General features: G+C 47.6%; 1 protein-coding gene across 1 annotated transcript in view; it reads left to right on the forward strand.

Moving 5' to 3' along the window:
- LOC144773672 (NXPE family member 1-like) overlaps positions 1-17,938 on the forward strand; it is a 129,989-nt gene extending 112,051 nt beyond the window's left edge. The window contains exon 7 of the mRNA XM_078658826.1: positions 15,192-17,938. Coding sequence (XP_078514952.1) covers positions 15,192-15,730 — 539 coding nt within the window. The 3' untranslated portion in view covers positions 15,731-17,938. The remainder of the gene's footprint in view (positions 1-15,191) is intronic.
- Positions 17,939-18,312: the final 374 nt, after the last annotated feature.

Consider the following 18,312-nt stretch of genomic DNA (forward strand, 5'->3'; position numbering starts at 1 on the left):
GGAGATAAATGTAAAGAATTACCAGAATTACTGATTCAAGTTTTACCCAGATTATTGACAACGAGGAAAGAAGACTGGGATGCAATCTCAGCCTGTAAACAGAAACAAGATGAAGATATTAGTGATTTTTATTCTAGATTTGAAAAATGTTTCAGTATCAACAGTGGTCTCAAGACAAGTAGTGAGTCATACCCTCATCTTTTCGTTACCAAATTAGTCGAGAATTCAAGCCCACAAATTAAAAATCGAGTTTTGAAAGTCGAAAGCACCTGGCAAGCAAATACCCCGTCCCAGATGCTCCAGATGCTCCAGTACCACCAGAATAGAATCAGAGAAGAGCAAGAACACGAGAGAAAACGTATGAAAGACACGAAAATGAAAGTGCTAGTTGCACAAACTGTTCCTCAAGACAGTCAGAAGAGGGGTCCGAATCAAGCCAGTCATCCTGCAGCTCCCGTTAAAGGGAACTGCAATTATTGTAAACAGCCAGGTCATTTTATAAACGAGTGTGCAGTTCTGAAACATAACATAGCTACTGGTAAGACTAAAGAAAGACCACGTCCGCCTAGACAAGAACAAGTTTCACAGATTCCTCAGCCACAGAATGCACCACAGACAGTTACAGTACCGCAGCCTATCGCTGCAACACAGCACGTTACATCGCAGATGTACCAGTATGCGCAGTCTGAGTATCCAGAGTACCAGTCATATTCATGAAACAGCCTAGAGAGGGAGGTAGGCTTGCCTCTCATCGAGATACCTGTAGATCAAGAAGGTCCCTATGTTCACAGTCAAGTATTAGGGAAAGATAGAAAGTTTTTGATCGATACAGGGGCAAGTAGGACCACAATTAGTCACGCCGAAGTTCCAGGGGCTCCGCTCTCAGGCTCAAGAAATGTTTCCCTTGGATTTTCAGGAAAGCCAATAGTTAATGAGATATCAAAGCCAGTTACTCTAGAAGTAGGTCCATTGTCCCGTACTACTGATCTGTTACTTACTAAGTCATGTCCAGAAAACCTATTAGGCATTAAGACACTGAAAGAATTAGGTGCAGTTATTTGCTGTTCCCCAGAGGGAATACGTCTGTTCCTACGTGACTTCAAGGGTCACTATGTATTACGAGATTTTGATTCAAGATTGTCTAAAGTTCCACAGCATTTATGGGCGCAAGGTCCAACTGATGTAGGTTACATGCAAATCACACCCCATCGTGTGACTCTCAAACCAGGTGTAGTGTTACCCCGAATCAGACAGTACAGATTGCCACCTGAGGCTGTAGCAGCCTTATCCAAAATTATTGACGAGCTCATGGCTCAAGGAGTAGTTGTAGAAACTGACTCCAATGTATGCAATTCTCCGATCATTCCAGTCATGAAACGTACTGATCCAAATGCACCCCCAGTATATCGATTAGTGATTGATTTACGAGAGCTTAATAAATGTATTATTCCTCAGTACCCAGTTGTCCCAGACATCTCTTCCCTGTTAACAGCCATTGATTCTGAAGCCATGTTTTTCACTGTCATAGACCTCAAGAATGCATTTTTTAGTGTTCCAATTCATCCAGACAGCCAGTTTCTTTTCGGATTTTGTTTAAATGGAAGGAGCTATATGTTTACACGCGCTCCTCAAGGTTTCACAGAAAGTCCTAGTATTTACAGTCAAGCACTCAAGAGACAACTAGACAACATTCACATGCCAACTGACACTGCCCTGCTCCAGTATGTCGATGATCTACTGATCACAGCCCGTTCTGAACGTGCCTGTGAGCGAGCATCCCTTACAGTTCTGTATTTCCTAGCCGAGATGGGGCACAAGGTGTCACCTTCGAAGCTTCAATTCTGTGTCCAGCAAGTGGTATACTTAGGACACTTGCTGTCCAAGAGGGGTAGGCAGTTGACACCAGACCGTATCCAGTTAATAGCGAGTCTTCCCCAGCCCAGAACCCAGAAGGAGGTACGTGCCTTTATCGGCCTTACTTCTTATTGTAGACAATGGATTCCCCAGTATGCATTTCTAGCCAAGCCACTGATACAGTTAACGACACAGGAGGCAGCCGTATCGACTGTCCTCCCTTGGACATCTGAACATACACTTAGTTTCAACGAGTTAAAGAAAGCTCTATGTCAAGCTCCAGTTCTAGCTACACCGAACTACAGTAAGCCTTTTACACTTTTCGTTACTGAACGCGAAGGTACAGCATTATCTGTTCTCACACAAGACCAAGCAGGACAATACAAGCCCTGTGCTTATTTCTCGAGCACATTAGATCCAGTCGCCCAGGCGTTGCCTGCGTGCCTCAAGTCAGTTGCAGCCACAGCACTAGCTATCAGACAAAGTGATTCCATAGTTTTAGGGCATTCCCTGACAGTACATGTTCCACATTCAGTAGAAGTTCTTTTAAATCGAACACAAACTCAGCACTTGACAATTGCACGTTTAACAGGCTATGAATTGACACTGTTCCAGCCACACATAGATATTAGACGCTGCAACGTTCTGAATCCTGCTACACTGTTACCATCAGTTAGTTCAAATCCTGACCCACATGACTGTGTGGAAGTAGTTAACATTACGACAAAGCCAAGACAAGACCTGACAGACATTCCGTTACCAGATCCCGACTTGACACTTTATGTGGATGGTTCATGTATGAGAACTAATACAGGAGAACTAGTCGCCGCGTATGCAGTGACTACTGACACTGAAGTTATTGAAACACACCGTATTGATACCCTGTCCGCTCAAGCAGCAGAGCTAGTCGCTCTGACACAAGCCTGTATACATGCCAAGAACCTGAAAGTTAATGTTTATACAGATTCACGTTATGCATTCGGAGTTGTACACGACTTCGGAGTGCTCTGGCAGGAGAGAGGTTTCATGACTTCTCATGGAACCAAGATTCAGCATGGTCTCCTTATTCAAGCCCTGTTAGATGCCATACATTTACCGACATCTATTGCTATCATGAAATGCAAAGCACATACGAAACTCACTGACATTATTTCCCAAGGTAATGATCTAGCAGACCGCACAGCCAAGCTTACAGCACAGACTCCAGACATTCCGGTTAAACAGACACATACTCCAGATCTGACTACATGCATGACAGTTAAGGACCCTACACAAGATGTCATAGATATCCAGTTACATGCTACTCCCGAAGAAATCAAGAAATGGTCCGAACAAGGAGGGGTCCAGACAGATCAGGGATGGTTAACGAAGGGTAGAGCCACATGGTTTCTCCCCGATTCTATGGTTCAAGTCATTATCAATACCGCACATAGTCCAGCCCATTTAGGAGAAAAAGCTATGTTAGACAGTATTCAGAACATTTGGTTCAACAAGCATTTACGAGCTGCAGCCAAGCAGAAAGTCCGTACCTGTATGATATGTTGTCAGTTTAATCCAGGTAAAAGTGTCCCGGTGGAACAAGGTGGTTTCCAGCCCCCTGACCACCCTTTTGAGGTCCTCCAGATGGATTATATTCAGATGGAGCGATGTCGAGGTTTCAAGTATGTCCTTGTAGTTGTATGCGCTTTGTCCAGGTGGACAGAAGCATATCCAGTCCCAGATTACACAGCCGCGACCACTGCCAAGCAGTTGGTTCGTGAATTCTTCCCTAGATATGGACTCCCTAGAGTCGTATATTCTGATAACGGCCAGCCATTTTCATCCGAACTCATGAAGCACGTTTCCCTTTTGTTAGGGTACCAGTGGAAGTTCCATTGTGTACGCCATCCTGAAGCAGCCGGTCTCGTAGAGAGACATAATCAGACCCTGAAAATCCGTATTGCTAAAGTCTGTAAAGAAAAAGGTGTGGACTGGCTAGTAGCTCTGCCAGTCGCTCTGTTTTATATGCGCATGGTCGCACATTCCAGATCAGGTCTATCCCCGTATGAGGTCGTATTCGGCCGCCCCCCTAACATGTGGGGTACTCCTAGACCCCGAAGTATTACCGATGTTTCATGTAATATGCTGACAGATTACCTAGCTTCCTTGATGTCTGCCCTCAACTCATGTCGTTCACAGGTTGCTGCCGCATTTCCAGACAATACCGAGGTGGCACCGCACGAGATCGTTCCAGGCTCCTTGGTGATGATCAGAAATTTTGACAGATCAAGTCCGCTGGAACCACGTTGGAAGGAGCCACGTCAGGTCCTCTTGACCACCCGTACTGCCGTCAAGTTGGAAGGCAGGAAGGGGTGGGTCCATCTTTCTCATGTAAAACTTTTCAATGGATTAAAACCAGTCTCCAAGAACATTTCCAAGGATTCCCAAGATTCGAAAGACTGTCAAGACATTGTTTTAAAGGACTGTCCCGCACAAGACATTATTACAACCCCTCCCTTGTTAGAGAAAACTCCGCAGCAGGAGTATAAGTTAAAGCTCAGGTCTAGTAAAATAAGTCAGTCAGTTTGATTGTATAAGTCCTCCCCTAGGTGAAACGGTTAGACTGTTTCTGACATGTATAAAATAGACCCCCATAGTGAGAGAGTCAGTCAAAGTTCAATCAGATGTATCGTTTTTCTGAGTTTCATATTATTCATCAGCATTATGATTTCCTGCACCAGCTATGCGTTCTATCTGTATTGTCCAGTTCCTCATGTAAATATGTCTGCTAATACTACAGTAGAGCACACGTTTAGTGATCTGCCTCCTCACGAATATTCTTACCGCCTCGCTATGCGTAACAACACATTTATCCGTATGTTACATTACTCACACCAGACCAGCAATGCCACTAATTGTTGGGTGTGTGGTCGACTCCCCCCTTTCCAGACACCGAAAGGAGTTCTGCCACTGTTTCCTTATCCATTCTCACACAATGGTTCGTGTGGAGCATGGTCCACGTTAACGTCATCCTCAACAGATATGTCTTTTCTTAACAGTACATGTTTTCCAGACAAGCAAGGTTTCCCCCACAGAACAGGTTTAGATCTAGAAAATGAAGTTTATAATTTAGGTAATTATTCGTCGAATTTCATGGTCCTGAATGTTCAGTCTGATACTACTCCAGACTTACCTGCTATTTCAGTACTACCTGTCAAAGGCGAATTATGTGTCCGTAGTTATGGTTCCGTACATGTAGGTCATAGTGAATGTACTACTGTTATCAAGTATAGTGACAGTGGGAAATCTGTTTTCAAAGCTTCACGTCACTCTTATTTTATTTGTGGTCAGACCGCATATGTCCGTCTGCCCCTCGATTGGGAGGGAACCTGTTACATTGCCTTCCTACTGCCACCTGTTTTCCTAGCCCCATCTGATTATCACAGAAACACACATCTAGTACACATTAGACATAGAAGGGAGTCCCCAATTGTCGATTATACTGAAACTACTCTAGAACAGTATACAGATTTCAATAAAGGCTTCTTCTTCTTTGTAGGACCTGTCCAGAATAGTAAACTGATCCGTAGATTAACAAGAACCCTTGAAGCTGTAGTAAATGAGACTGCCTCTGCTCTAGGTAACCTAACCGAAGAACAATCTGCTATGAGATTTGTCGTTTTGCAAAATCGTCTCGTCCTTGACGTCATACTGGCCGATAGGGGCGGGGCCTGTAGAGTCATCGGATCTAGTTGCTGCATTTTCATTCCAAATAACGCGCCGTCTGTTTATTCAGCTATAACCAGACTCCATAAAATTGCCCATCTGTTACATCAAGACCCAGGCACCTGGACATGGTCCGGTTGGTTCTGGAATATAATTTCCGTATGGGGATGGAAAGTCCTGTCCTTTCTAGGTATTGCAGTAGCGATCATATTCAGCTGCTGCCTCTGTATACAATGTGGCCCTGCGATTTGCAGCATGTGTGCTACCTCTTGTATTCCTAGTCCCAAGCCCCGTTCTAAATCCCGTTCCAAGACAATTAGAGACGAGCAAATGGTACTGTATGAAATGATAGACGGTATCATGAAAATTGATGTTTCCTGATGGAAACGTAGTGACAAGGAGGGAATGTGGAAAAGTAAATTTTGCCATGTTCTGTGTCCCTACGCCTCATCCATCATATGTTATGTGTGCATGACCAATATGCATATGTTATTCCCCATGTCCGATTAATGACGCAATTACAGTTGTGTCCACCTCTAGTATGTCAGTTTCCAGTCCTCGTGAATACTACGAATATCAGGCCTATGTAAAGTTATGTTGCCACGTTTCCCAGTGTGCACGTTATTCCATTATAAAGTCCCCGTTTCCAGGCCTCAACAGGGCCCGGACCACAGATTCAGCTCCTGTCTCCTGAAAGCCTCGCTGAGGAGCGATACAGCCCCCACCTGTATCCTCGACCCTTCACTTACTTCCTGCCTCGCAGTGCCCGGTGCAGCTTGGCTCTGCCTCTGAGTCTGCCAAGAGTATGTTATAGTTCCAGCTATCAGTTCAGTCCTCCTCTCCTGCATTCCTAAGCTACTGAACTGCATCAATAGTTTCCGTCATTGTCTAGCCTTCTCGTCTCCACGTTAGAGAAATACTGTATTAATGGTCATTTAATATTCTTCATCACGCACTACATGTAGAATAATGCATGGTCCAGTCTTAGAGTCAAGTTAGCTCTCCCCTCATGACTTCTAGTTTATATCAACATGTTCCCTAAACATCAGATACCAGATAGGGTTCAGGCACATGTCGCTCCGACCCTCCAGACTCTAGTCTCTGCTCCTAGCACAGAGTTCGTAGCCCCCAGCTTCTCCTAGTAACACGTCATTGCCAGTTTTCGCGCACCATTAGGTTAGAGGTCCCGGCTCCTTAGGTAGCCCCCTCCAATGTTTCCGCCCATTCATGACATATTCTGTTACGTTTGCATCACATGTCTAAGTATACTCCCAGTTACACCTCTTTTTACTGTTATCTTTCGCGACTGCTACGCGTCACGCCTTCTGCTCCACCCACTGCTACGCCTACTGCAATGTAATGCTATGTGTTTGCGCTATGTATATAAGTCAATGCATTGTTATTAAAAGTTAGCGCGCTCATCCCAGACCAAGCCCCAGCAGCTGCTGGGTCATTCTATGCAGGTTGTCCTGATCCTGTCCTTATGCTGTAATAAACCTGCAGAAACTCCCACTACCTCGAATCTTGACTCTTATTTTATTGAGCTATCTGTTATTCATTCATTCATCCAAAAATAGATCCGGTATTATTTATTTATATACCACAAATCGAGGAGCCAATTTGGACAATCTCCCTGCTAAAATACCCATAAAGATTTTATAATCGGAATTAAGCAGGGAGATTGATCGATAGGAGTCTGCTCATCTTTTCTTCACCTGTCAGTCTTCACTGTGAAGTACCGAAAATTATATTACAACCCAAATAGAGCCATACTTACAAATAGCTTCTATACCAGTTACCAATAATTAGTCATTTGGCAGTGTAGAAGGTCAATTGTTTATTATAACAAACAAACTCTGCCAGAGGAGCTCCTTGCGACCTAACCCACGAGGTTCGCCAAGAAGACTGCTGGCAGATTATCAGCAAATCACATATATACTGTTACATTTCGAAACCGTTACCTAAGATGGAAAAGTACAGGCTGGTACAGATTGGTGCGAAGGAAAGACAATATATGGAACACAAAAACGTCCTCAGTATAGTTCAGCTCATTATAGCAAGGTCGAGGGGTGACTCCCTCCCGTTTAGCTCCGAGAGAGTCCACACAGCTCTCCCCTGGAATGTGCTTACCCTATCTACCCCCACCTATAACCTTGACAGGCCTAACGTGCAGAAGCAGCAGGTTGCTACAGTCGTACTATTTCACAAAGGAACGTATTTTGGTCAGGGAAATGGAAGGTTTACGTTAGTGCTGGAAGCAGACTCGGCCACAAAATGGCGCTGGTCGAGTTAAGCTGTGTGTGCGTATAACGAGAAAAAACGTGCAACAAAGTGTACATGAATCCCCAAGCGGTTATGTGGGCAGACTTATTAGTGTTTGAATCCCTGTATCTGTATAATAGCTACACCACGCTAATTACTGACAATACCTACATGTTTTACTAGGCCCAGATCTAATTCTGGTTCCTCAAGTGAGCCTCACTTGCTCCACTTGCTCGGGATCTCGGGGTTCTCTATGGTTCTCTCGGTTCTCTTGGTTATCAGGGTTCTCGGGGTTCTGTGGGTTCTCAGGGTTTTCTGGGTTCTTGGGGTTCTCTGGGTTTTCTGGGTTCTTGGTGTTCTCTGGGTTCTTGGGGGTTCTCAGGGTTCTTTTGGTTCTCTAGGTTCTTGGGGTTCTCGGGGGTCCCTAGGTTCTCTGGGTTCTTGGGGGTTCTCGGGGTTCTTTTGGTTCTCTAGGTTCTTGGGGTTCTCGGGGGTCCCTGGGTTCTCTGGGTTCTCTTGGTTCTCTGGGTTCTTGGGGTTCTCTTGGTTCTTGGGGTTCTCTGGGTTCTCAGGGTTCTTGGGGTTCTCTGGGTTCTCTGGGTTCTCTGGGTTCTCAGCATTCTCTAGGTTCTCGGGGGTCTCTGGGTTCTCGGGGGTCCCTGGGTTCTCTGGGTCTGTGGGTTTTCTAGGTTCTCTGGGGTCCCTGGGTTCTCTTGGTTCTCTTGGTTCTCAGGGTTCCTGGGTTCTCTGGGTTCTTGGGGTTCTCGGGTTCTCTTGGTTCTCTGGGTTCTCAGGGTTCTTGGGTTCTCGTGGTCTCTTGGTTCTCTTGGTTCTCTGGGTTCTTGGGGTTCTCTTGGTTCTCTGGGTTCTTGGGGTTCTCTTGGTTCTCTGGGTTCTTGGGTTCTCTGGGTTCTTGGTTTTCTCGGGGTTCTCTTGGTTCTCTGGGTTCCTGGGTTCTCTGGGTTCTCTGGGTTCTCTTGGTTCTTGGGGTTCTCGGGGTTCTCTTGGTTCCCTGGGTTCTCTGGGTTCTTGGGGGTTCTCGGGGTTCTTTTAGTTCTCTAGGTTCTTGGGGTTCTCGGGGGTCCCTGGGTTCTCTGGGTTCTCTTGGTTCTCTGGGTTCTTGGGGTTCTCTTGGTTCTTGGGGTTCTCGGGGTTCTCTGGGTTCTCTGGGTTCTCTGGGTTCTCGGGGGTCACTGGGTTCTCTGGGTTCTCTAGGTCTCTTGGTTTTCTGGGTTCTTGGGGTTCTCTGGGTTCTCTTGGTTCTCTGGTTTCTTGGGGTTTTCTTGGTTCTATGGGTTCTCTGGGTTCTCAGCATTCTCTAGGTTCTCGGGGTTCTCTGGGTTCTCGGGGGTCCCTGGGTTCTCTGGGTCTGTGGGTTTTCTAGGTTCTCGGGGGTCCCTGGGTTCTCTTGGTTCTCTTGGTTCTCAGGGTTCCTTGGTTCTCTGGGTTCTTGGGGTTCTCGGGTTCTCTTGGTTCTCTGGGTTCTCAGGGTTCTTGGGTTCTCGGGGTCTCTTGGTTCTCTTGGTTCTCTGGGTTCTTGGGGTTCTCTTGGTTCTCTGGGTTCTTGGGGTTCTCGGGGTTCTCTTGGTTCTCTGGGTTCTCTGGGTTCTTGGGGTTCCCTGGGTTCTCTGGGTTCTCTTGGTTCTTGGGGTTCTCGGGGTTCTCTTGGTTCCCTGGGTTCTCTGGGTTCTTGGGGTTCTCAGGTTCTCCTGGTTCTTTGGGTTCCTGGGTTCTCTGGGTTCTCTGGGTTCTTGGGGTTCCCTGGGTTCTCTGGGTTCCCTTGTCATATAGTTATTGCTTACCTATATACCGTGTTAAGTTAGCATGAGCTTATTAAATGTTTAAACGCCATTTTACCTTTTGCTGCTTCTGCACACGACACATAATTGTTATTTTGGGGTTCTTGGGGTTCTCTGGGTTCTTGTGTTCTCTTGGTTCTCTTGGTACCCTGGGTTCTTGGGTTCTTGGGGTTCTCTAGGTTCTTGGGGTCTCTGGGTTCTCTTGGTTCTCTGGGCTCTTGGGTTCTTGGGGTTCTCTGGGGTTCTCTGGGTTCTTGGGTTCTCTGGGTTCTCTTGGTTCTTGGGGTTCTCTGGGTTCTTGGGGTTCTCTGGGTTCTCTGGGTTCTCGGGGTCTCTGGGTTCTTGGGGTTCTCTGGGTTCTTGGGGTTCTTGGGGTTCTCTGGGTTCTGCAATCGTCAAACTTCAGGGTCAGCGAGTGAATGCACCAGTCAGAGATGCGCATGCAACCCTCAGACCTCAGGGTCAGCGAGTGAATGCACCTGTCAGAGATGCGCATGCAACCCTCAGACCTCAGGGTCAGCGAGTGAATGCACCTGTCAGAGATGCGCATGCAACCCTCAGACCTCAGGGTCAGCGAGTGAATGCACCAGTCAGAGATGCGCATGCAACCCTCAGACCTCAGCTTCAGCATGTGAAGGTGCCGGAGAAAGAGATGCGTGTGCAACCTCAGACCTCAGGGTCAGCATGTGAAGGTGCCGGAGAAAGAGATGCGTGTGCAACCTCAGACCTCAGGGTCAGCATGTAAATGCACCGGTCAAAGAGATGCGCGTGCAACCTGCGAACCTCAGCATCATCATGTGAATGCACCGGTCAGAGATGCGCGTGCAACCGGCAGATTATATTTCACTAAAATAAATCCATCTCCTCCAGTTCATTTTGTATAGCTCCACACCTGCAAGCCTTGTACATTGCTACCCCTGAAGCCAACTATCTCACTTGGCTTTAAAAATAAAATACCCACCACCACCATTGCCCCCCCACCCCTCCCGGTTCCATTTTGTTTTGTCTCCTTTGCAAGATTTGCTTCCAACCCAACAACTCTAGACCACTCAATCATTGCCGTCCCCCGCTCACCATTGCCAGACTGCTCCGTCATTGCTGTCCTGCGCTCACCGTTGCCAGACTGCTCCATCATTGCCGTCCCCCTCTCACCATTGCCAGACTGCTCCATCATTGCTGTCCTGCGCTCACCGTTGCCAGACTGCTCCATCATTGCCGTCCCCCTCTCACCATTGCCAGACTGCTACATCATTGCCGTCCCCCTCTCACCATTGCCAGACTGCTCCATCATTGCCGTCCCCCTCTCACCATTACCAGACTGCTCCTTCATTGCTGTCCTGCGCTCACCATTGCCAGACTGCCCCATCATTGCAGTCCCCCTCTCACCATTACCAGACTGCTGCATCATTGCCGTCCCCCTCTCACCATTGCCAGACTGCTCCTTCATTGCTGTCCTGCGCTCACCATTGCCAGACTGCTCCATCATTGCCGTCCCCCTCTCACCATTACCAGACTGCTGCATCATTGCCGTCCCCCTCTCACCATTGCCAGACTGCTCCTTCATTGCTGTCCTGCGCTCACCGTTGCCAGACTGCTCCATCATTGCTGTCCCCCTCTCACCCTTGCCAGACTGCTCCATCATTGCTGTCCTGCGCTCACCATTGCCAGACTGCTCCATCATTGCCGTCCCCCTCTCACCATTGCCAGACTGCTCCCTCATTGCTGTCCTGCGCTCACCGTTGCCAGACTGCTCCATCATTGCCGTCCCCCTCTCACCATTGCCAGACTGCTACATCATTGCCGTCCCCCTCTCACCATTGCCAGACTGCTCCATCATTGCCGTCCACCTCTCACCATTACCAGACTGCTCCTTCATTGCTGTCCTGCGCTCACCATTGCCAGACTGCCCCATCATTGCAGTCTTCCTCTCACCATTACCAGACTGCTGCATCATTGCCGTCCCCCTCTCACCATTGCCAGACTGCTCCTTCATTGCTGTCCTGCACTCACCATTGCCAGACTGCTCCATCATTGCCGTCCCCCTCTCACCATTACCAGACTGCTGCATCATTGCCGACCCCCTCTCACCATTGCCAGACTGCTCCTTCATTGCTGTCCTGCGGTCACCGTTGCCAGACTGCTCCATCATTGCTGTCCCCCTCTCACCCTTGCCAGACTGCTCCATCATTGCTGTCCTGCGCTCACCATTGCCAGACTGCTCCATCATTGCCGTCCCCCTCTCACCATTGTCAGACTGCTCCATCATTGCCGTCCCCCTCTCACCATTGCCAGACTGCTCCATCATTGCCGTCCCCCTCTCACCATTGCCAGACTGCTCCATCATTGCCGTCCCCCTCTCACCATTGCCCGACTGCTCCATCATTGCCGTCCCCCGCTCACCATTGCCAGACTGCTTCATCATTGCCGTCCCCCTCTCACCATTGCCAGACTGCTCCATCATTGCCGTCCCCCTCTCACCATTGCCAGACTGCTCCATCATTGCCGTCCCCCTCTCACCATTGCCCAACTGCTCCATCATTGCCGTCCCCCTCTCACCATTGCCCGACTGCTCCATCATTGCCGTCCCCCGCTCACCATTGCCAGACAGCTCCATCATTGCCGTCCCCCTCTCACCATTGTCAGACTGCTCCTTCATTGCCGTCCCCCTCTCACCATTGCCAGACTGCTCAATCATTGCTGTCCTGCACTCACCATTGCCAGACCGCTCCATCATTGCTGTCCCCCACTGTCAGGGTTCTGAGAAAAGGAGTTCACAAATTCCAATGTGCCTCCTTATCATTGAGTGAGCCAGTCCTGAAAAGATCACCCGGTCGAAATAAATCGTGGGTGATCGGAGCACGCAACAAAGCAGTCTACTGAGTACTCTCAAAAGGGAGAACAGCATTGGCAGTTGCCGGTCAAGTTTCATGCACCTGCACATGAGATCTAGACCAGCTGTGAAGTGTGTCGGTTGATTTCCAAACCGCGCACTTCACCAACAGAATTTCAGAGAGAAGATGTTAGATATTTAGTATTCAGTTAGTCAGGAAATAGATTAGAGTTTTCAAGCCAGGCTTAGGCGTAGGTTAGAGTGCCTCGTAGCGTCGGTTAGTTAAATAGGTTTTTAGCACATTTAAATAGGAATTTCTCAGTAGTTTAATAAATAGGAAATAGTTCAAAGAAAAACTATAGTTCAGCACTCACAAACCGGTACTTCAGTTTCTGTTCTTCGCTGCTGGCCAGTCGGCGGGGGAGACTCTCGAAGAACACCTATGGAAGAAAATGAAAAGAAGAATTCAGAAGAAAGCAAGTAAGAGAGAGAGTGTTTGAAAGATACATATATACATATATAGATAGAACGGTTACTAGTATTTGAGAATACTAAGCTTTTGTTTGTAAATACAGGATGCAGACGTTACTATCTTGCATAAAAGAATAAAAGAGGAGTTTAAGCCTAAGGAAAAACTGGGTAAGGAAGAAGGAGAGAGAAGGTGTTAAGAGAGAGAGAGTGGGGGAGGGATTGCAAGAGAAGTAATAACGGTGTTCTTTCTGTCACAGTAATTTCCGCATTAGTGCAAGAAGAGAGAGAGAGTAAGAAAGAAAAGAGCTTACAGAAGGAAGAAGAAGAAGAAAGCAGTTTGGAAATGTTATGTTATGTTAACCGGATTTATTACGCGCACAGATGCCCCAGCAAAGGGGCGTCCTGGCGCGAGACCACAACCAAAAACCGGACAGAGACAGAGAACACAACACAGCAAACATAACTAAGGGACCAGGGGAAAAAGGAAGGTTTTTACTGCCTTCCTGAAGGCGGAAAGCCCCTCGATGGCACGAATATGTACAGGCAAAGAGTTCCACAGCTTGGCGGCAAGAACTTGAAAGGAACGTCCGCCAGTCCTGGATCTCTTAAAACGAGGAACAATAGCAAGATGAAGAGCAGAGGACCTCAGAGTGCGAGCTGGCACATAGGGAGAGATGAGATGCTGAAGGATCGGAGGGGAAGAAAGTTTATATGTTAAATACCAGGGAAGCTAGGCAGTCTCTTCTTTGTCCCCTTCCCCTTTCCCCCGACTGGGTTCACACGGCCACTAGTTTTGTTTGGTGGCACTGGGAAGGTCTGTGGTGGGAATTAGGAAAATCTCTTCATTCTGCTCCTGGGAGTGTCGGCATAGTGAGTACCAACGAACCCTGACACCCACTCACCAATGCCAGACTACTCCATCATTGTTGCCCCCCACTCACAATTGCCAGACTGCTCCATTATTGCTGTCCTGCCGCTCACAGTTGCCAGACTGCTCCATCATTGCTGTCCCCCACTAACCATTGCCAGACTGCTCCATTATGGCTGTCCCCCACTAACCATTGCCAGACTGCTCCATTATTGCTGTCCCCCACTAACCATTGCCAGACTGCTCCATTATTGCTGTCCTGCCGCTCACAGTTGCCAGACTGCTCCATCATTGCTGTCCTGTGCTCACCATTGCTTCTTTTTCCTCACCTTTTTCCTTGTTTGGAAGGTCAGGCAGCTGATATTTGCAACCGGGCTGCTCCTTTCTAAATTATGCACATGTGTTCTATTTTAATCTCCTTTATTGCTCCAAGGCGGGTGTCTGCTATATTGTGATGGTTAATTAAAATAATAAAAGGCTACTGCCTCATCATGATGCATACTTGCACATGCGTGATGATGCACAGACGCATATACATCATCATGCTGGGGCTGACATAGCGGCATTAGGCGTATGAGCACATGCATGATAACAAATGCTGACATATGAGTACATGCATCATAACTCATGCACATGTATGAGTACCTGCATGATAATGGATGTACATGTATGAATACATACATCATAATACATGTATGAGTACATGTAACATAATGAATGCACATGAACGAATACATAAATTGTAACACATTCACATTCACATGTATCAGTACATGCATGATAATGAATGCACATGAATGAATACATGAATTGTAATACATGCACATGTATGCATACATGCATGATCACTAATGCACACGTATGAGTACATGCATCATAACGCATGCACATGTTTACAACATCACACTAGAGCTTTTTTTGCCAGGGCAGAATAGCATGGGTCTAAAGCATTGGAAAGGCCAATAATCGAACACGGCTGGCTTTGCCATTGGCTGTTTTATCTTTTCTGGTTTCGATGTGATCACATTTTTATGCTGAGATGAATGGTGGTAATGCAGCCTGTAATGCAAATACCTTACATTTTTTACATTACTGTATAGCATCACTAGCCTACCTTTGGGGGGCGGGCGTACTGAAATACTTTAAACATAAAACACATTGTCAATGGATCTTCAACTTACCCAAGGTCGCACGTGCTTTGATTTAGTTATTATTGAAATGTCATCCCATATACACGCCAGCTACCTAATGCAATAAACATCTGATATTCAGCGCCAAGTTACCTGTCGCGGTAAACTCGCGCTTTACAATTACGCGTTATGTTATGCTAATTCAGAACAGCCATTGAGAGTCGTTAATCCATCCTTTGTTTAATGCTTGAATGTTCTGTTCCCCTGCTCAGGTCTAAGGTTTTTCGACCTCCATAATGGCGGTGAATGGCATAGGAACTACCTGGCTGTGGACGCGGAGAGAAACCTCAGAATCCTCTGGAAGAAGCACGGACACCCATTTGTTAGCATGAGTTATTTCCCCATCCCCAATGATGCATGTCTCGTTAATCAGATCAATGAGCTGATCGGAAACTCCTACACTGCAGTCGTCATAACCCTGGCCCTCCACTTCCGGGGGTTCCCGTTAGAGGTCTTCATCAGGCGAGTAGTCAGAGTCCGCTCAGCCGTGGAGCGCTTATTGCGACGAAGCCCCCAAACGAAAGTCATAGTGAAGACGGAGAACACCAGGGAGCTTCATACCGACGCGGAGACCAACAGCGACTTCCATGGCTACGTCCAGTACCTCGTCATGACGCAAGTGTTCAAGGGCCTCAATGTCGGGGTCGTTGATGCCTGGGACATGACTGTGGCTTTGGCTACTCAGAATGGTCACCCACCCGAGCATGTGATCCAGAACCAGCTCAACATGTTGTTAACATACATGTGTTAACCTTGAGCACCTGATAAAAGGTCTATTTTCTAGCCATGCCAAATCAATCAATCAGTGTTGTTAAAGCACAACTACTCACTCGTGAGGGTCTCAAGGCGCTGAGGGGGGAAGGGGTGTGCGCCTGTTGAGTGCTGGGTTATCGGAAGAGCCACGTCTTGAGGTCTTTCCTGAGCTGGGGTAATGTGTGAGCTTGCCAAGGTGGAGGGGGAGGTCGTTCCAGGCTTTGGCTGCAATGAAGGAGAAGGACTTCCCTCCTCTTCTGGTCTTGTAGATACGTGGGACGGTGGCCAGAGAGAGATCAGCTGATCGAAGTTGTCTTTTGGGCTGCTGGAAGCAGAGGCGGTTGGTCAGGTATGTGGGTCCGGTGTTGTGAAGGGCCTTGTATGCTTGAGTGAGGAGTTTGAAAGTTATTCTTCTTTTGACTGGGAGCCAGTGGGGATCGTGGAGGTGTTGAGTGTTGTGACTGCGATGGGGCTGTTGAGGCATTCTGGACGGTCTGGAGTTTGCGAAGGAGTTTCTTGTTGATTCCGGCATAGAGAGCATTGCCGGAGTCCAGTCTGCTGCTGATGAGTGTGCGTGGCAGTTTTTCTGGATTCGGTTGGGTTCCATCTGGACATCTTTTGAATCAGGCAGAGGGTGTTGAAGCAGGTCACAGATATGGCGTTTATCTGGCGGTTCATTGTAAGTGATGAGTCTAGTATGACGTTGAAGGGTTGTGCATGGTCCATTGGGGTAGGGGGATTCCCGTATGTGGGGGGCCACCAGGAGTCGTCCCATGTGGAGGGGGTGGAGCCAAGGATGAGGACTTCTGTTTTCTCTGAGTTGAGTTTCAGGCAGCTGTTCTCTATCCAGGTGGCAACGGCTTTCATCCACCTTTGGAAGTTGTGTTTGGTGACGTTGGATTTGTTGGTATGGGAGAGAATTAGCTGGGTGTCTTTGGAGTAGGAGACGATACTGAGCCCATGGTTCCTGATGATGGTTGCGAGGGGCACCATGTATACATTGAAGATGGTGGGGTGGAGGGAGGAGCCATGGGGCACTCCACAGTTGGTCTCTGTCGGTTCTGAGAGGTAGGGATGGAGTCTGACCCGCTGAGTTCTGCCGTTGAGGGCCTTGCCACGGATGCCGGCATCGTGGAGTCTGGTGGCTAGGGTGTGGAGGGTGATGTGGTTGAAAGCAGCGGCGCGGTCTAAGAGGATGAGGGCTGTCTTTTCACCCTGTTCAAGGAAGGAGTGGATGTCATCGGTGGCGGCGAGTAGGTCAGTCTCAGTGCTGTGGTTGTTGCAGAATCCGAATTGGGAGATGTCCAGGACGGTGTTAGCTTCGATGAAGGTCCTGTTTCTTTCCAGCATAGGGTCCTGGTCCTTAATCCTGTCCAGATGGTGCTGACAGTACCAACTTAGGTTTATGTAAGTACCGCAGAGGTTACAGTTTGTCCAAAATATTACCCGTTAATAAAGGCGACCGCATCCCCATGTTACTGGTGACCATCCTCTGTACCTGTACAAAAGTGATGCTCAAATTCTTGCATACATTATGCACCCGAGTGGGTACCCAGTGCCCTGTCTTCCTCTGCTCTAATGATACAACGCATGCCTGAAATGCACATCTAGCCCTCTGGTTCAGGAAGACGTAACGAGGGGCTTGAGCTCTTTTGGTTTAGAATTTTTTGAAAACCTCTTCCACAGTGACCACATTTACAAAAATATTGCTCAACTCCCTGGTGCTTTTCTAGTATTAATTCCAACGGGGCAAGGCTTTTGTAACTGATGTAAGGACACCAGATTTGTGTACCACATTTAGATCTCAATATTCTGGTTTCTGCCACCAAGGGTACAACCTCATTGTGCTTGAAAGATTTACTGCCGCTGAATCCAATAATGCGGAATTAATTTAAGTTGAACTTGAGCTGGCTCAGCGGAGCCCAAGTTGTCTCTACAGTAAATTGTTAAAAGCCCAGAGTAAACCCAGACCTGCTGGGGTTCTACATCACTCGGGTAACTGGTGAACTATGAAAGTGGTACCGGGAAAAGAGGCGCCTGGAATAGTATCAGGCAAGAGAGTGAAGTAAGCGCACCCAACCAGCAAAGTTTACTTCTCCACCAAACACATTTTACAAAAAAAGGGTTGTTATGAATTTTGCCACAAACATTTCAAATAATTTGTGTGATAAGCCATGGGCTCAGTTAATAAAGATTTTCTAGTGAGTATGTGTGACTTACTTTTGACTTAGGGCCTAGTTTAGAACTTGCCAGTATGACAGTCGTTCCGTGGCGGTGGTTCCAAGTACTCTGTCAAGCGGACGGCGTTTCATCTGCCATATTTAGATGTGGCATCAACAGACTGGGTAATCGGTGCGTCTGTGGTCTTTTCTGCTGGCTACCAGTACTCCGTCGGCGTCATGCCGGCGGTTTTGCACTGAGCATATTTAGATGTTCCCGTTGCGCTGGCGGTGTCCTGTTGGCAAAGTCCTGACAGAGTGAGGTCATGGTGGTGTGTAGACAGGTGAACAACCTTTACAACGAAACTTTTACAACGCACTACCATTACAACACGGTCATTACAACACAAACCATTACAAC

This window comes from Lissotriton helveticus, chromosome 8, assembly GCF_964261635.1.
Source record: "Lissotriton helveticus chromosome 8, aLisHel1.1, whole genome shotgun sequence".
Lineage (NCBI taxonomy): Eukaryota > Metazoa > Chordata > Amphibia > Caudata > Salamandridae > Lissotriton > Lissotriton helveticus.